A 19444-nucleotide genomic window follows, 5' to 3' on the forward strand; every position below is an offset into this window, starting at 1 on the left:
AAAGCTGAAAGTCTGCAGTTCAAATGCCTCTGAGTTGTTTTATTTAAAGTTCATTGTGGTAATGTACAGAACCAAAATTAGAAGTTGTCTTTGTCCAAATATTTATGGACCTAATGTAAGTACAGATAAAATCCAAAACTACTGGGAGGTAGAATTTGTAGAATTAGCTGCTTATTTCTTGGGCATATGCAGAAATGTTTGGGGGGCAAAAACAATCCATCAAACTGGATTTGTAATGAAAATTATTTATTATTACATAGCACTTATTTAAAGCCATATGTATAAATATATATCTGGAATGTTGTACACTTACCTTTAATGCACCTTAGATCTCATGGCGCTGAGGCTTTAGAAAAATATGTATTTTCTTTAGAATACACTTTATATTATGTGAATTTATGTATTGGCCAAGGAGCAAACAAAAGGTTTAGGCTGAAATCAATGAAACACTGAACACAAATCCATGACAAATGAGGAGCAAGGCAGAAGGTTTAGAAGGCCAATGTAGTAAAATAATGCAGCAGCTACACAAATCTGGAGTATTTGCCCAATTTTTCTTTGGATTTAACATATGCAAAATGTTTTCCAAAAAAGTTAAATATATTTTTTTTGCTGAATTCTATTGTAAGAGTACGGCAAATATTCTTTGATGATATAAATTCACATCCTTGAATGATCATGGTGGTTGTTGTGGTGGTTGGAGGTCCTTTTCAGCTTTTTGTTTGATGTTTCATCTGTGTTTGTGTTATTGTGATAATATGAATAATCGGAAGCAGGTAGTTCACATTGCATCTCCGTTGTGCTAAATTCTTTATGTGACTCTTCCTTCTGGTGACTGTTACTGATTCTTTCATCATTCTTTTGTCTGTGTGTAGCAGCTTCCAGCTTCTGACTGAACGACTTTGTGAGGGCACTTGGGTGACCATGCTGCCCTTCTCTTGGGTATCTATTGTCCTGTTCATATATTCCAGGACTGTTGAGAGATTCGTCTTTATCCTCTTGGGAAGAGCTGCTCTTTACACTCTCTCCGTCAGAATGGCACAAGGTTTCCTTTAACCGCCTCTTTTTAGAAAGGTCAAAGGGTTCTTTCTGTTCCATGCTGCCCAGGTTGATAGAGCGGAATAAACTTGCTCTTCCTCTCCCTGCTCCTACATAGAGAATAAACAGAATTATGGTCTTTAGAACAAGCACTCAAGATCATAATAATAAAACTGTCTTACAAATGACAGTTCACATCAGTCCTTGGACTGCCAACCTGCATGTGTGGAAGGCAACCGAATAGTCTGCAGGTGATCAATGCAAAAACAACTCAAAGAAGTCAAAATGCCAGGTCTAAATGCCTCCCCCTTTCTATTAGAGCTCAACAAAAGCAAATGGTGTAGACTATTTGAGTCTGTTTAGTGCTGTAATGCCAAAACCAAAGCCACATTCCCACAGAATATGCATAGGAAAGTCATTAACCACTTGGGGGTGCCAAATGTTAGGCACCCCCAAGTCATTGTAATGACTTACCTGAAACCCCGGGTCAGTGCTCCTATCAGCAGAAAACTGCACCGGCCTGGGGTTATCCAAGCTAGAACCACGGAGCGGAGCACTTCTGTTCCGGCTTCTTCTGTCTGCAAATTTCCCGGGGCAGACGCCTGTGCAGTAGAACGAAAAAGCCGAATTTTTAGTTAAAGTTCGGCTTTCCACTCTAATGCGCATGCGCAGCCGTGAGAAGACGCCGGAAGAGAAGCGCTCCGTGGTTCTCACTAGAATAACCCCAGGCAGGTGCAGTTCTTCTCCTTCTCCTTTAAAGGGGCAGCTACAAGCTATAGTAGAGCACCCAACAGACTGCTAAGTTGGTTACATAGATAATAGATGCCTTTTTTACATATAGAAAAGTATTCAGAGAATTAATATGCATTACTCTCTCTAATTCTCTCTCTCACACTTTAAACTTCTCCATGCCTATAACATACATTGTAACTGTACATACCCCATATATGGGATCTATTATCCAGAATGCTTGCAACCTTACATTTTCAATCATTATATATCCATGCTAGCTTTACTAACATTAACGACTAAATACTAGGTCTTGTTATAACAGAAAATTGGTCAAAAGCAAAAAAATGTTTTAATAGTAGGCAATGATCCCATATATATGTATGCAGTTACTAATTGTGGTCTTGGTGGATTGTGCATTCACTATATATGCAGGCTGTACTACAGCTACATTTAATTACACATTATTATTTATTGTTATATATTTTTTTAAAGGTATAATTTGTATTGTTTTATAACACATGAAACAAAACACATGCCATTAAATCAATGGATTTTTTGTTACATAGTGTTTAAACCACATATATTTAGTTGACATTACAATCGCTAATTTAGCTGGTATGCCCATCCTCTTGATCATTGATCATTGAACAGTTCATTGGTTAGAGTTAACTGTACCATAGTCTGTTTAGGATCACTAAGTTCTAAACTTATGTATTGTGATTGTTCTAGTTCACGTTAGAGAACCTTGGCCCCCTAGTCCTGCCTTCAACCATGGACTAAAGATCTTTTCAAACCTTTTTAGCGAGCCCCTGGCTAATAAGTTTAGTTTGATGAGCGGTAGAGTCTGATTTACCAATGTGATCCAGTTCTGAACTGCGGGGGGTTTGGGACCCATCCACGACAGCGCAATTGTTTTTTAGAATAGTATAGAAGTGTTCGATATCAAGTTCTAGCATGATTAGTGTGATTTCAGCTAAGACTCCCAGTATGCAACCTGTGGTGTTAGCAACTTAGGAAAGTCTAGTTTGTTTGCTAAGAGATTTATGACTTCAATCGGTGGGCAGGACCAGGCCAAGTTCAAAAAGTTAGCTCCTTCAGGGCCACATTTATGACACCTTGCACTGGGGTTGTGTTCCATGGATTTTAATCATACAGGGGTAAGATAATACTGGTGCAGCCATTGAAATTGGACTAATTTATCCCGTATGGAGTAGAGGTAATAATAATTTCTGCCTATTGCCTCATCCCAGTCCTCTTCCCAGACCCTGAAAGGGTGAAGAGACATTTATTGTTATATTTTAAAATAAATCAATGTCATTTCTTAGGGCAAAATATTCATATAAAAAGCTGCCTTTTCACAAAAGTGCTTCAGAGTACTATAAAGGAAATAATATGCAGAATAATGTCTTACCTCGAGAATGAAACCCCCTCGGAGTAACACCATGTTTCACTTTCAGATGCCTTGTGAGATTCCCCTTCAGTGTGAACTTGCTGGAACAGTAGATACATTTGAAAGGCTTGCTGTCAGAGTGTAGGTGCATGTGCCCCAATAAATTGTGCATACGATTAAATGCCTTCCCACAAAGCTGTCAAAACACAACGTGACATTTAGCATATGCCCAGATACGAGCATCATTTTTGCTATACACAGATATTTTCAGACTGCAACAACTACAGTTAGAAAAAAAAAAAAGCAGGAATGTTCCACTGGTCAGCAGGGGCGACCCTGGCCCTTTTGCCGCCCGAGGTGGCCTTCGTTCTCCCGTTCCCCACAGCACTCACATTTCCAGCGCCGGAGGGGACTGGGTGTCCATGTCGCTTCTGCACTAGAAGAGCCAAATTTCTGGGTTGAAAAAATGGAAATTCGGCTCTTTGCTACCAGGAGCGGCATTTTTGCCTCCCCTGGCAACCAGGTGGTGCTGCCACCTGAGGCGAGTTGCTGGTCAGAATACTGACAAATTCAGAACAGTCTAATTCCTGACTGTCAGGGATCAGTATGCAGAAAGTCATTCAATTTGACCCAGATCTTATCTTATGCCAATAATAGCCACCGTTGGCTTTAGATTTGGGCCACATTTTCAGATGACGAATTCCACAAGTAGTAGCTATGGCCTTAAAAGTTGTCCCAGATGTGTCCCAGTTTTATTGTAAAGAGCCATATAATGGTTCTATGACTAACTTAGCCTGCCATTCCCTGTCACCAGCTACAAGACACGGGAGTTATTTTTCTTCCATACAGAAAGTGCTGTTATGCTCAATGTATGAGACCAGAGTAGGGTCAAATACAAAAGAGCAGCATTATACCATCATGTTGGTGGGCATGCTTATTACACTGTTTGGCTGTAAAACCTTGTACATCTTAATTACACCTGTGGCCTATTCTTTAAGCTAATGATTCCCTGTTCCTGCTCTGTGCCTTTGTTCCTCTGCTCCAGTTCTTATGGCTTGTTGGATCTCCTGGTATTGACCTCTGCCTACCTATTGGACTCTACTTGTCAGACACCTGCCCAGACCCTCTGCAAGTTATAGGACTTTCTTTGTCAGCCGTTTGCTTTTGACTATTGGCCTGGTAAAGGACTTCTGTATTTCCTTGAGTCTGCATTAATTGCTGCCATATTCTTTCCTTAAATAAATCTCCACATTCTTACAACATACAGCCTTTCAAGTTCCGGTTTTATATTACACAGCACATAAGCTCCTACCTGTCAGCAACTCACCTTAGCTCAACCTGACAGTGCCCTTGTTGAGTAATTCTGGCATACAGAGAAATGGGGTGCAGTGATGTGCTCGTTATGATCGCTGCTTACCCTTAAAGTGTTCCATTTCCAAGTAAAGTGTCCCCTTTGGAATGTTATCCATTATATAATGAATAATTATCTCTCCCTGGGATAAGATCTCCCACTACCTGCCTCTTAGATGAGATGGGGCCCTTAAGGAAATCCAGAATGTTGCTACAAGCCATCATGTTCTGTGCAAAAAAGTTATTGATTATGAAATGGATGAGCCGTACTCTTCCACAACTCCAACAGTGGGTTGAGCTAGTGAATGCCAGGCTGTTTCTAATCAAACGTTTATACAATTCTCAGGGGGCACCAGGGAAATGTGATAAAATATAAGTGCCGAGCTTGTTTGTTTTTGTTTTGTTTTTTGAAAAAGGAAAATATAAACCTTTAGGGAAAATGGAGTCCCCTTTGGCTAGGACATATATCACATATATATTGGTGCTTTTAACCTTTATTATGTGGGAACAAGTCGTGGTAGATGTCTAGGAATATAGTACCCAACTTCTAACTGTGTTGCTCAAATCACAAATATACATTTACAATTCATCTACCATGATATAAATCTGTTTTTCCTAGAAGGTGTTTGTTGCACCAGATCCACAAACACTTGAATGAATTATTATAGGTATATGCAAAACTAAACTTTTCTTTAATTCAGTTTTGTTTGCAGCAGAGCAGCCTACCACTGCTTAAATTTGCACAGGCCTTGACGGTCTTTCCTTTATCTAGCAAATCTAGCAAGCAAATTACCCCAGACAGAATGCAGTTTAAGGTGTAACATGCAATGGGAAATGGATTGTGTATATTATCTAGTGACAGAACCAACACTTTGGGGCAAATTCACTAAGATTCGTAGTTGCGCCAGCGTCCACTTCGCCAGGCGTATTTTCACCAGCGCTACGCAAATTCACTAAAATCCGAAGTTGCGCTCAGGGGAAGCATAAGGTTGCGAAGTTGCGCTAGCGTTAATTTGCCAGGCAAAGCAAAGTTACATAGTTACATAGTTAAATTGGGTTGAAAAAAGTCAAAGTCCATCAAGTTCAACCCCTCCAAATGAAAACCCAGCATCCATACACACACCCCTCTCTACTTTTAATTAAAATTCTATATACCCATACCTATACTAACTATAGAGCTTAGTATCACAATAGCCTTTGATATTATGTCTGTCCAAAAAATCATCCAAGCCATTCTTAAAGTTACGCTAGCGATGCTTAATTTGCATACGGCGCCAAATTGAAGTTACAATGGAGGTATATGTAGCAGCACTACACAAGCCTGGGAAACCTTCAAAACAGCAAATAACATTTTTATTTTGCCCTACACATGTGCCCACTGTATAGTTAAGGTGCCATGAGTTAGGAAATGTAGGGGGGAAGGAGGGGAGCCCCAAAAAATATTTCGATCTTTTTCAGCCTATCACCCATAAAAAAATAAAAAACGCCAGCGTTTTTTGGGACTTAGAAACATTTTTAACTTTTTTGAAGCAATCCCTATCTACTCTATTGCACTTCGCCTGGTCTGAGGTGGCGAAGGAAGTCTGGCGTAAAAAGTAGCGTTCAGAATAATTTGCGCGTCAGTGAATTTGCGTAGTTACGTCCGTTGTGCAAATTCGCCAGGCGTAAGGGTGCGAAGTAACACTAGCAAATTTACGCCAGCGTCCGTTAGTTAATCAGCTAATTAACGAAAATGGATTCAAATCTGATTCATACAGAGAGTTACAAAGGCCACTGCTGTGCGTTCTTCCATTGCATTCTTTTCTATTAGAGTGTTCCTTTCCTCCAAAAGGCAGAGAGAGAAAATGAGAATAAGAATAACTGTCCAAAAGTACCGTGAGAAAACAGGAAGCCTTGAAAAGTACAAGAGAAAGCAAGATGAAATCTATTTGCAAGTGGTTCTCCGGGGACATGCGGCCCATTGTTATAGAGGCTGTTCATGCAGCGATATCCTTCCTTATTATGAGGAGGAGCTGGATGCCAAACGGCTGCTATCTGGTCATTGCCTTAATCCTGCTGAACCAGAGCCAGAAACATGACTGACTTCTGAGATTCCTTTGAGTTTCTTGCCATGTTGGTGGGGGGCACCTTAGAATCCAAACATATTTAATTTCTTCTTTTCCATTATTATAAGATGAAAGCAATCCACAGAAAGTCTCACAAATGTGGGATATTTCATAACAAGTTCAATAAGAATGAAAAAGCCAGAAGGGTTGTTATTAACTAAGGGCCATAAAGCATTGCTTTCATTTGAATGTTCTAATCATCCACGGACAATGCTCTAATTTACATAATAGTCTTAAAGGCAACGCTTTAAGTTCACCTTGAAACACATTTTTGTTATGTTTTACAAATTGGTATTCTAGGAAAAGGTGTAGTTGGTTTTCAATTCTTATTTTTTGCGTTTTCTAGAAATTGTTGTTGCTGAGGTCCAATTTACTCGAGCAACCAGACAATGGCTTGGAAATCACAAAGCATGAGCTTTTTGGTTGCAGGGGTCGGTGACCCCAACAAACTAGAGCATAATATAAAGGTAAGCTTCAACTTTAAGCAGGAATGCTGTGTGTACTTGGTTATACAGTACTGGAACAATGAGGACAGAATTCTTAGTCGGTGCTGGACTGAGCAGGGGTTTAATGGGCCTGGAGGGGGCTGTGACCTGTGACTGAGGTTTAATTCTAAAATAAATGTTTTAAACAGATCATATTGTCCAAAGTGTTGAGGATGGGGATCCATAGGAAATGTAGTTGATGGGTAGATTAATTGTAGTTACAACACTAGGAGCATTGCAGCATGGGGCTCCCAGTGCCAAACTATTGTTTGCCCTGGTCCAACGATTTACCCAGGCCCGGATTTGTGAAAAGGCCACCTAGGCCCGGGCCTAGGGCTGCAGGATTTTAGGGGGGCGGCATGTTGCCCAACCACAGCCATATTGGTTCAAAAACACTGGGGATGCGCTGGAGATAATGACCCAATCCCCATTGCTCCTGTTCTCCTGGAGGGGACAGGGTTGACGAACGGTAGTGGTCCTAGGGGCGCCCACTATGTAAATCCGGCCCTGCATTTACCCCAGGTACCCATGTTGTTTCTTTCCAAAATCCATGTTGTATCCTCCCTGCAGAAGCCATGTTTGTGATGTAAAGCACAACTGAATACAAAAGGTTTTTACAATTATCAGTTCTATATGCACCAATTTGCAAGTGTTTTATGTGAGTCAAATGTTTTTATTAGGTTCCTCTTTAATAACAGTATAATAATATATATATATATATTACTTCCCTGTTCTTGAAAGGTGCTCATTCTATTAAACAAGGTCCGTTAGACCTCTGCTCACTCAGCACCAGCTACAAATTCTTTCTTCACTGTTCTAGCCCCGAGAGACCAAGAACACAGCATTCCTACTTAAAGTTATAGTCTAGACATGTCCTTTGATTGATTTGCCTTTTTACTCTTTATTTTATATAATTTAAGGGTGGTTGTTCACCTTTGAGTTAGATTTTAGAATGATGTAGACCAGGGGTGTCCAAAAGGTAGACCAACCAGTAGACTGGAATCTACCTGTAGACCTTTAGCTGGGGATCAGTAGATCTCAAGACTCAACAGCTTGTCTAAATCACCCTCCCATTTCCTGTTTTTCATTCAGATATTTATTTTGATAAGGTTACATTAGAAATAGTTGTTTTTAAAATATAGAAATATAAATTCTCTTATTAATAAATATAATATTTAAGCAATATTTTCCATGGAACAGAATGCCAAAAGTGATATTAAGGATGTAGATCATAATGGGACAATATGACTAAAAGTAGACCCCGCATTAGTAAAGTATTGACAATCCTGATGTAAACAGTGAAGTTCAGAGATAATTTCCAATTGGTTTTCATTTTTTATTACTTGCAGTTTCAGCAATCTGGTTGCTATGGTTCCAAATTACCCTCGCAACGATGCATTGATTTGAATAAGAAAGATGAGTAATAGAAACATGAGTAATAATAATTAATAAGTATCAATAACTATACATTTGTAGCTTTTCAAAGCTTTTTTTATGATGGGGTCAGTGACCCCCATTTGAAAGCTGGCAAGAGTATGAAGAGGAAGGCAAAAAATTAAATAACTATACAAAATAAATAATAAGACCAATTGAAAGGATGATTAGAATTGGCCATTCTATAACATACTAAAAGTTTAGTTGAAGCTGAACCACCCCTTTAAAATAATATATGATTGTTTGGGGTCACTGACCCCTGCAACCAAAAAAGCTCATGCTCTGTGTGACGTACATTTTACATTGTTGGTGTTGTTTCTGTGTAAGCCTTCTTCTATGCATCTTCCATTCCAATTTCCAAACATTTCCTGGTTGCTAGAGTAAATTGGACCCTGGCAACCAGATGGCCACTGAAATTCCAGCTGCAGAAAAAAATAATTTAATAACCACAAAAAATAAAAAATGAAGACCAGTTGCACTGGAGCAAAAGAGGCAAACAAGGAGGAAAACCAAGAGGGTCACTGGTAAGTAAGAACAGCCACAGCCACACTTAACTCTCTTTAGTAAAAATATATGACTATAATACACAAAAGACATGAATATCCTATAAATGATAGCCTTATAAACGGCTTAGTGATGTCATCAGTTATACACGGAACTTAATGATGTCAATTTTGTCACATGACTCACTAAAACTTGTGTATTATAATAAAGTACCCCTTGTTGGAAAATATGAGGATACTTGAAGTTCAAAGACCTGTATACCTCAGTGGTCATGGAACTCCTTGGTGACTTATAATATCCTTATATTTTATTCACTATATTTTGTGCAGCTCTGTGAATCTATTTATAAACAATTCCAGTTGTGAAAATCCAAGCTGTTTTTCATGGGATCTTTCTTATCTTCTGGAAAAAGGAGGATGTTGCCATTTTCATGTAAAAAGCTACAATATCAGCAGCAGCTGGGTTGAGACTGATGTGAATAGCTGCAATTGATGATTCTGGCTAAACATTAATGGCTGAGCAATTTGACTATTTTTCATGCACCAGGTGTAGGCAGCTTTACCTGGTCCAGTTTTAGAATACACAAATACACGCTCTTTATTCATATTTTATTTCAGGATGGAAACAATAAGAAATGGCAGACATAGACAGCAAGTATACAAGAAGAAAAAGTATACACAGATATTCGCACCTTGCACTTGAATGGCTTCACATCGGAATGGACAATCATGTGAGCTTTAAGCGTCTGCTTCTGGACAAAGCTTTTAAAGCAGAGGTGACACTGATAGGCTCTGATATTCGTATGGATCAGAACGTGCCTCTTCATATTGGCCAGCAGGGTGAATTCTCGGCCACATATTCCACATTTGTGCTCCTTCACTCCCTATAAGTGTTTTGACCAAAAAAAACACTTGATAATCTGAATTTCCGCGGAAAAAAACAACTCGAAACTTGATAAAACTGCCCCTTAATTTATTGTACAAAGCTGAAAAATGTGTATAAATACACTCTAATAAAATAATAATAATAGTTATTGCTGGTGAACTTATTATCATTATTATTAAAGTGTATTTATAAAATGCCAACATATTCTGCAGAATTGTACAATAAATGGGTGAATGCATTAAACATACAGTACAGGAAAATAAACAAAACCACCTATATTTAAATAAATAATGAACTGCATATGTATATGAACCCATTTTCCAGTGACTTTATCATGTGTGGTTTTCTTTTATTCCCAAAAAAATGGCACTCACCTTGTGAATTAGAGAATGCTGCTTCAGATGGTGGGGCTGCACAAATTCCATGCCGCACTCTGAGCAGATATGAGGCCGAATGTCTTTGTGTTTCATCATATGATTCTGCAGCTGACTGGGGTACTGGAAGGTTTTATTGCATTCGGTGCAATTGTACTGCACAGGGCCCCTATGGGCTGTCAAATGTCTTTTCAGCTGGGCCAGGGTGGGGAAATCTAGTCCACACTCAACACAAATATTTTCTCTCCCACTTTCATGCTTGTTTTCATGGACTTTAAGCTCACTGGGATAAGCAAATCCCCGGCCACATACTCTGCAGCTGTAAGGTTTCACTTGACTGTGCTGCATCATGTGTCTTTTCAGATGGCTGGTTTGGGTGAAGGCCTTGTGACAAACATGGCACTTGTGGGGTCGTGCTCCTTGGTGTGTCAACATATGAGTGTGCAAATGGCTCAGTTGTTTAAACAGTTTCCCACAATGTGTGCAAGCATGGGGTTTTATGCCACTGTGCCCTATAATATGGGTTACCAAATTATATTTGGATGTGTATGACTTATCACACAATGGGCATTTCCAGCGTTTTTGGTCACCTATATCCACATAAAAGCTGTCATCAATTTGAATATTTACATCTACTTTTTCCACCTTTTGTTTATGATCCTCGCTGTCACGAACGCTAGATTTACGCAGTGCATCTTCATCTAGCCTCTTACTAGCAAAATGGTTCCTCGTGTGGATGCTCTGCGGTGCCATATGATATGGAAACATTGTACCAGGATAGTTTTTTTGGTAGGAAGAATGTAGATAGAGGGGCCCATTTGGCCACATTATATTTGTCATTACTGGTTCTTGCTTTATGGGTCTGCCCCAAAAATGGTCCAGTGTCCTATAGTATTGTATGCCAAGGTTGCACAAGTCAATCATATTTGCATTAAAGGCAGGAAAGTGAGAACATGGATACATTAAAGGAAGTCTAGACTGCAAAAAATTCTTCTCCTCTTCCATGATTTGCAGCCTTGAATCCATTTTTTCTCCCATGCTGGACATCTTGCTGGGGGAGCTCTGTCTTTACCTGGAACTACTTTCTAGAACCTCCTTAAATTCATGCAGATCTTCTGTTTGCCGTTGGTAGAGTGGGAAGGGGTCGGTGTATTGCTCACCATATGGTGCAACTATACTGTTGTTCTTTATATTTTCCGGCTGTTGGCTGTGTGGATGGAAGCTGGGCTTCTTTACGTCTGTTTGTGTCTTGAATCTTCAATTTCGGTTAGATTTAAATGTGCCTGCATTATCCAGCTGAAAGATAAATTATATATATTGTAAAATTGAGTGTTCTTTTACTTCTTTATCCAAATTAATGTGAGCAGTTATTGCTTTTTTGTTCAGTCAGTTGTGCAAGATAAAGGGTCATTTCGTTTTTTACTTTAGTACCACGACACTTACACACTTACGCAGCTTTAGAACAAACACAGGGTTGGGTCTGACATATTCCCATATGTTTTCTTACGGTTGCCACTTTTTACCTTTGTAAATTTTGTATCGCAAATGTTATAATGCTTTGGATACAGGTTGCTTTTTTGAATTCACAAATTGGCTGCACAAGGAAAACAAATTCAAAGAAGCAATTGCAACAGGGATAGTCACTAATTAGGCTGGTGCACCGACAACCTGCAAACATCAACTGCCTGGGTTCTAGTCGAAAATGTAAAAGTAAAACTGAACTTCACTTACAGGACTTTTAGTGCAAAAAGTAGTTTGTTTATTGCAACGTTTCAGCTCCTAAACTTGAGCCTCCTGATGACGGCTCAAGTTTAGGAGCCAAAATGTTGCAATAAACAAACTACTTTTTGCATTAAAAGTCCTGTGAGCGCAGTTGATTTTTTGTACTTTTTTAAATATATATATACGCATACATAGCCACAGCAATGATTCAGCACTTACAGGACTTGCTTTAATAATTTAAAAAATACCTTTATAGTTTATAGTGTCCCTTTCAGCATTATTGTACATTTATGGCAATTCTAAGTAAACACACAGCTCGGTTTTCAATTAAAAGAAATATGGAAGCACATATTGAGTCATTTCTCAATCTTATTAAGAAAATATTCCATCCAAAAGAACTTCATGCAGCCTCAGTTTCCTGTTGCTTGTCTAAGGTTTCCTGGAACCCTGTGCCAGCCCAAATGTACACGAGCTCTGACAGGGTAATAAGATAGATGTTCCATTTGGAGGAGAGTGAGCTAAATAAATCTATTCCCACAAGAGATTTGCATTCTTCAATTCTGTTTTTTTAAAACTAAAAATATTTTAAAAAGTTCAACACAGACATTATGAGAAAGTTATTGGGTTTTGTCATATTTTACATGAAATCTGCAGATTAAAGGTGACCTGAAAGTAAAATTTTTGGGCAAAACTGGATCATTGCAATATGGAGTGAAACACAAGTATCTGCAGTTTCTCTGGTCATGGTCTTGGACAACAGTTGTAAACTGGACCTCCTAGGGCTCACCAGAGAACATGACCCAGAGGGCCCACTTTCAACAGAATTATATAGTTTTAAATTAATAGATGACATTTATTCCTATGGTGGGAATCAGAAAGGACTAATAGGAATTGTTCTTAGTCTGGGAACAATAGGAGATATATGGCATATTTTCTTTTAAAAATGTATTATCTGTCAGATGTTTTTTTCACAATAAAAACTTTGAATGGCCCAACAGAAAACCAAATGTATGAACAGATGCTTGTGGTTACATGAGGATGATATTACAAGGCCTCAGGCATATGAGTTTTCTGCTATAATTCAATGTACCCACTGTATATGCACAACCCATCACCGACTGCAAGTGTAGGAAAGCAAATCCGCCAAGAAAGACAGACTAAACACTCAGGATTACACTGGCCTTCCAGAATATTGGTGTATTTTTTGGTGGGCCCAGGCACAAGTTGACCCCAGTCTGGGAGAATTCTCATTTCTTTCCACCCACACTAGGATTTGTGGGCAGGACGAGAGCTGGGCTGCAGAGAGTTGGGGGTGGCTTGCAAGGCCGCTGGCCACATCTGAAATCTAGACTGTGAGAGTAAGGAAGGAGAACAGTGGCAGTGTTGAACTGAAGCACTAGGGGCCCACTGAGGCTGTAACACCAAGGGCCCTACTGCAGCCACCGGGGCCCCCTCCAGACCCTCCCGACTTTGAAAACTCACTCCCCCTATGCATGCATGTGCACACGCCGTTGTCCTGCATAATGTGCATCATCATCATCATCATCCCCTTTTCTTCAAGTGGAGCAGGCCTGGGCAGGTGGGGGCCAGTGAGGGCTGGGTGTGTATATAACCTCTACACAATTTGACACTGTATCTAATTGTTGGATTTCAGCTCTTTGGAGGGCCCTAGAAGCAGGGTCGGAACAGGGCCAGTGGGACACCAGGAAAAAACTTGATGTGCCCCCAGTCCTTATGGACCTAACCTGCCCAGACCAGCTCCCCACAGCTGACAGAGCTACTTCTTGCCTAAGCTCCTTACTGTCCTTCTCCTTGCCCAATCGCAGTCGAAATCACGCGCATGAAGACGGTATGCGGGGTGGGATAGAGGGGGATTTGCCTTGAAGAAAGAGTCCAACACTGTGTGAGCACTGACATCTAAGAGCTAAATTGTATATCTATCTATTTATCATCTATCATCTAACATCATCCTTTATCTATCTATTTATCATCAGTCTATCTATATATGGGGTGGAGTGCCGTATTTAATGGAGGATAATGGGATGCTGCTGGTGATAGCAGTTTCTGCATCTGTGTTGTAGAATCAAGAGTGAAGAAGTCTGTGGTTAGAAAAAATAAAGAAGGAGACTGGAAGTATAAAGCCATGAGCTATTCTCATTGCTGCTTTATCTCTCACTTCTCTTTTGGAAATCACCCATGCCACTTAACCAGTTAGTTAATGCTGGAAAAAAAAGTTAGATGGACATAATATAAAGATCTTAAAGCCCTGCTGCAGGTTTTACATTTATTCTTACAGATTGCTGTTACATATACATGTCATATAATTAAAGGGTCAGGGGTGAAATTTTGACTTATTTACTATCCTATGTATTACTGAAACTATGAAACTATGGCTGAATTACTGATACGCTCATGTCTTCATGTCTGTAATGTTCTAATGAACTACTGGAGGCCCTGAAACTTATGTTGGATATCAAAGAATGATCTTGAAATGCAAAAGTATTAAAACTACAGCATTACTCTCCAGCTTGCTAATCCTTACACTCCAGCTGTCTCTGCCCTAAAACTCGAACTCACTAAACCCTTAAACTACAGCTTTCTCTGCCTTTAAACTCTAACTCACTAAATCCGTACACTCCAGCTGTCTCTGCCCTAAAACGCTAACTCACTACTAAACACTTAAACTACAGCTGTGTCTGCCTTTAAACTCAAACTCACTAAACCTTTACACTCCAGCTGTCTCTGCCCTTAAACTCTAACTCAACAAACCCTTACACTCTAGCTGTCTAAACTCTTTAACTCCAGCACACTAAAGTTTTACATTCCAGCTATGCCAACTCATAAACTCACTAAATCCTTACACTCCACTCCATCTTGATACTTAAGGTCCAGCTCACTAAACTTTACTTTTCATACATAAACTCCCATAGACCCTTAAACTGCACCTGTATTAACAATGTATTATGTTTAGGTTCTTACAAGTGGCAATTTTATTAAAAAAAATAAATAAAATAAATATATATATATATATATATATATATATATATATAGATACACACATACACACAGTGTATATGTAACATCTATAAAATATACAGTTTATGCACTCCCTCTAGTGGTAAATGATGGGTAAAGCAAGTACAAAACAATATAGTGTTTCAGGGTTTTTTCCCCTCTTAGGGGTATATTTAGCAAAAAGTGAAGTTAGAGATCGCAACAGTCATTTAAAGTGAAATTACACCACTCTCCATTCATTTCTATGGGATTTTTAAAAGTTCATCCTTTGATAAATATGCCTTTAAAAACCCTATAGAAATGAATGGAGAGAGGCGGTATTTCACTCTGGAGGACTGCGGCGATCTCTAACTTCACTATTTGATAAATGTATCGCTATGTGTTGGGAAGAAAAATACTAATACATGTACAAACTTATTTTTTTTGTGATATTCTGACAATAAAAATATATCTTGCAATAAAACAGGATTACTTTACACAACTGTGTAATAATGCATAAACAAAAAAAAACAAACACGTAGGAAACTGCACACTGCTTGGATAGTTTAAAAATCAAAGTTTATGCCCCCCAACAAAAAAAATCTTGATTTGCCAGCAGCCACATTTGTGACTATGAAAGGTTATTCACCTTCCAAACACTTTTTTCAGTTCAGTTGTTTTCAGATTGTTCACCATAAACAAAGACTATTTTCAATTGCTTTCCAAAATTTATGTTTAAAGTTTAATGTTTGTGTCTCTGGTCAGTCTGGCAGTTCAGTAATCCAGGTGCAAAGCCAGAACAGTTTGCTCCATTAGTTAATAGATTTCTCAGTAGTATCTGTGGCATATTTGCAACTATTGTATCAATTCTAACAACTGCCTTTAATGAAACTCAGTGATTCTGCTCAGCAGAGTCGGTGACCCCCCCTCCATCCCAGAGCTGCTTTAGAAAGACATAAAAAGGTGATTAATTAAACTTTACACTTCAATATTGAAAAAAAGGGTCACAAATAGAAAATAGAAAGTAACTGGAAAAAGTCTTTATTTCTGGGGAACAATCTTAAAGGGGAAGGAAACCTAGTTGGCGCAAAAACCCTCCCCCCCTCCCGTGTGCTGCCCACCCTCCCTCCTCCCCCCTGGCCTACCCGTCCCGCTGGGCAAATGCCCTTAACTTGTTACTTACCCTTCTTCGCAGGTCCAGTCCAGGGAGTTCACAGACGACATCTTCCACGCGATCTTCTTCCTGCTTTGACCGGCGCATGCGCAGTAGGAGCATTTCGCCGGTACGATCTACTGCGCATGCGCCAAAAGAACTCCATGACTTTTGGCGCATGCGCAGTAGATCCGTACCGGCGAAATGCTCCTACTGCGCATGCGCCAAAACACCGTTCAAAGCAGGAAGAAGATCGCGTGGAAGAAGATGTCGTCTGTGAACTCCCTGGACTGGACCTGCGCAGAAGGGTAAGTAACAAGTTAGGGGCATTTGCCCAGCGGGACGGGTAGGGCAGGGGGGAGGAGGGAGGGTGGGCAACACACGGGAGGGTTTTTGCGCCAACTAGGTTTCCTTCCCCTTTAAACCAACTGAACTAAAAAAGTATTTGAAGGTGAACAACCCCTTTAACAAATGGTTAAGAGACAACTTTTTAAATCTGTTTCTACTTCGCTAAATTTCTAGTTGAATTAAGATACCCTGCCAGGACTCCAGGGACAATAGCACCACTATTATACCTGAGAACTAAGGTGGCCATAGAACTTAAGATTTTTAAAATATCTTTTCATTATGATAAGACCAAGCTTATCCTGAAATGATCATTTAAATGTACGATTTGTCCATCAACTAAAAAGACCATTACAAGTGATATCGTCTAGTTGAAGCCAAGAAAACAGTGATCAGCTGCCTGCTTGGCCCTGCAATGGATACATTTCACTGTGATGATGAAAATTTTCTAACCTGATTGATTTTCTGACCGATGTTGGATGAAAAATCATTAGAACGTTTGGTGCCCACTAACCTCAAAATACTTTGATGGCTTTGTCGAATTGTACTAAAATTGGTCATTTGGGAAAGAAAATTGTTAGGGGGTGCAAAAAAGCACAAATAATTTGTGATTTTTTTTTTTTATAAAATCGGACTTTTAAAAAATAACTAATTTTTCAGAATTTATTAAACCCCGAGGATGGAAAAGTCTGAATCTGAAAATGCAGCATCTCAGACCTGTCAAGGTTGCATATAAGTCAATGGTAGAAGTCACAATGATTTTTTTTTTATGTGCGCTGGGTTTTGGGCAATACCCCGAATTTTTTGGCTGAAAATTACGAAAAATAGTGAAAATCGGATGAAAAAGTCTGAAAAATTTGTGAATTTTTTTTCCTGCAAAGCAAATTTTCGGGAAAATGTAATAATAAATAATTGTAAAAATCAGAGATCAGAGTTTGTAGCAGAAAATATTGAGATAAATTTAGACTTTGATAAATAACCCCCTTAATGTCTGTGGCCACCTTTAAGGAAGCAGGAATACTACTAAACTCAAAAAGGGGTTATTCACCTTCCAAACCTTTTTTTAGTTCATTTGTTTTCACATTGTTCACTGGAAATAAAGACTTGCTTTTCATTTTTTATTGTTTTTCTAAAATGTAATGTATGTCTCTCTGATATTTTTGCTCCATTAGTTGATACAATTAGTTGATACATTTCTCAGCAGTATCTTTGTAATATTAGCAACTATTGTAGCAATTCTAACAGTTGCCTTTAAAGGGGAACTCCGGCTTCAAAACCAAAATGTGATAAAGAGAACCCCTTAATATTTACATCAAAGTTACCTGTTTCTTCAAAAAGTATGAATAAATGCCATTTTCTATGCTGAAAGTCAAACCCACTTGTGTTGGTTTGGAGCGCTAAAGGGTTACTCAAGTTGGTGCGATTTATATATTTAAATAGGAAGCGCATATATTTCTGGTTTTATTGCAATTCTTTAGGGGTTGAATCCTTTGTGTTTGTGCATCCAGATAACATATTTGCGCACGGTACAAAAAAGCAATTAATTTTTCAGACTGTAATGTCTGTTTGAAGAGTTTTAACTGTGAACTTCAGGCCGACACTTACATATGCTGTAGCAGATGGGAATCAGAAAGTGTTTATATTCTAGTTTAACCAAATGTTAATTAATTCTCAACCATGTAATATGTTAGAACAGGTAGGGGATATGTTATAAGGAGCATTGGGACGTGGAGCATTCTGGATGAGTGTGTTTTTCCATAATTTGGAGCTCTACTCCATAAATCTACTAAAATATATTTAAATATTAAAAATAACAGGATGGTTTTGCAATCAACATGGATTTATGCTGCTTATTTACCTTCAAGTAGGCTCTTACACACGGCATTTTTTTCCTGCGCTCCCCTGCGTTATGCTTTCTTCTGTTCAGTCACAGGGGAGCGCAGGAGTAGATGCACTCAATTATTGTGAAGGGGGCTGTACTCACACAGACGCATGTATGTGGCGAACGCAGGAGAAATGCAACATGCTGCGTCTGCATTTGGCGCTTACATGCATCCGTGTAAGTACAGCCCCTTCACAATAATTGAGTGCATCTACTCCTGCTGCAGAACGGAAGAAAGTGCAACGCAGGGGAGCGCAGGTAGAGCTTCGCTGGCCCCCCATGGTTCTCATGCCTATGTTCTTCTCATCTAGTAACCTCATAGTAAGAGGATCATGATTAAGAGTAATAATGAGAGATTCACTGATATATTATGTAATACGAAGGGAGAACTGTTATAAAAAAAATGACTCTTTGCCAATGCAAATTAATGTACTGCTAAGTATAACGATGTTCAGTACTACATCTGGGCTGTTACTAAATATATCAATATCTATAGATAGAGCTATATTTTTGGTTGCTAAAGGTATCACCTTGCAGTCATGGAGCCATGAGTTGGAAATGTACTTACAGTGTGCCGAGAAGGAACAGTAATATCTGTATCTTCTCCTCTTACGCTTCTCCTGCTCCCTGTCCCACGCTCAGCAGTTTACTACAGGATCATTCAGGGACAGTGTTTAAAGTGACTTAAGAAAGAGAACAGGAACAATCAATTTGTTCCTTTTTTTCAGATGAGTACCTTCGGAAAGAAGGAAGGAAGGGAGGGGAGAGGAAGTCAACAACGCTATGCTTTCCTGAAAATAATAAGGAAATGGCAGATAATCATCTTTTTCTTCTTAAAAAAATGTTTGGCAGAAGAAAAAGAAAGAGAAGGAAATTTACTAACATTCCATTGCAGTGGATTCTATCAGTACTGGGGTCCTGTCTTGCTCAGATTGTTTAAGCCAAGGCCATCGTCTTTTTCCAACTGAATGAACCTGCCTTCCAGGTATCAGCCATTTATGTATAGGGATATAAGGCAGTGGGCCCAAAGGCAGCACAAAGCTAAGAACTA

At 39.2% G+C, this 19444-nt stretch overlaps 1 protein-coding gene across 1 annotated transcript; it reads right to left on the minus strand.

The window, feature by feature from the left end:
• Nucleotides 1-39: 39 nt before the first annotated feature.
• LOC108706450 (zinc finger protein 366-like) lies at nucleotides 40-19114 on the minus strand. The gene is made up of 5 exons (XM_018242909.2): nucleotides 18962-19114; nucleotides 10298-11593; nucleotides 9730-9921; nucleotides 3182-3356; nucleotides 40-1148 (listed from the first exon to the last, which is right to left on the minus strand). The coding sequence occupies exons 2-5, from the start codon at nucleotides 11342-11344 to the stop codon at nucleotides 661-663; spliced, it is 1902 nt and encodes a 633-aa protein (XP_018098398.2). The 5' UTR covers nucleotides 11345-11593; nucleotides 18962-19114; the 3' UTR covers nucleotides 40-660.
• Between the last annotated feature and the right edge of the window lie 330 nt (nucleotides 19115-19444).

This window comes from Xenopus laevis, chromosome 1S (genome assembly GCF_017654675.1).
Source record: "Xenopus laevis strain J_2021 chromosome 1S, Xenopus_laevis_v10.1, whole genome shotgun sequence".
In the NCBI taxonomy this organism is placed as follows: Eukaryota; Metazoa; Chordata; class Amphibia; order Anura; family Pipidae; genus Xenopus; species Xenopus laevis.

What these genes read in the sequence shown, in the direction of transcription:
- LOC108706450 (XM_018242909.2), bottom strand. Translation starts at nt 11,344, where the DNA reads ATGTCCAGCATGGGAGAAAAAATGGATTCAAGGCTGCAAATCATGGAA. An exon ending in TGAAGCCATTCAAGTGCAAG is followed by an intron (nt 3,357 to 9,729) that starts GTGCGAATATCT and finishes GTGTTTTGACAG; the next exon opens with CTTTGTGGGAAGGCATTTAA. An exon ending in GAGGGGGTTTCATTCTCGAG is followed by an intron (nt 1,149 to 3,181) that starts GTAAGACATTAT and finishes TTCTCTATGTAG; the next exon opens with GAGCAGGGAGAGGAAGAGCA.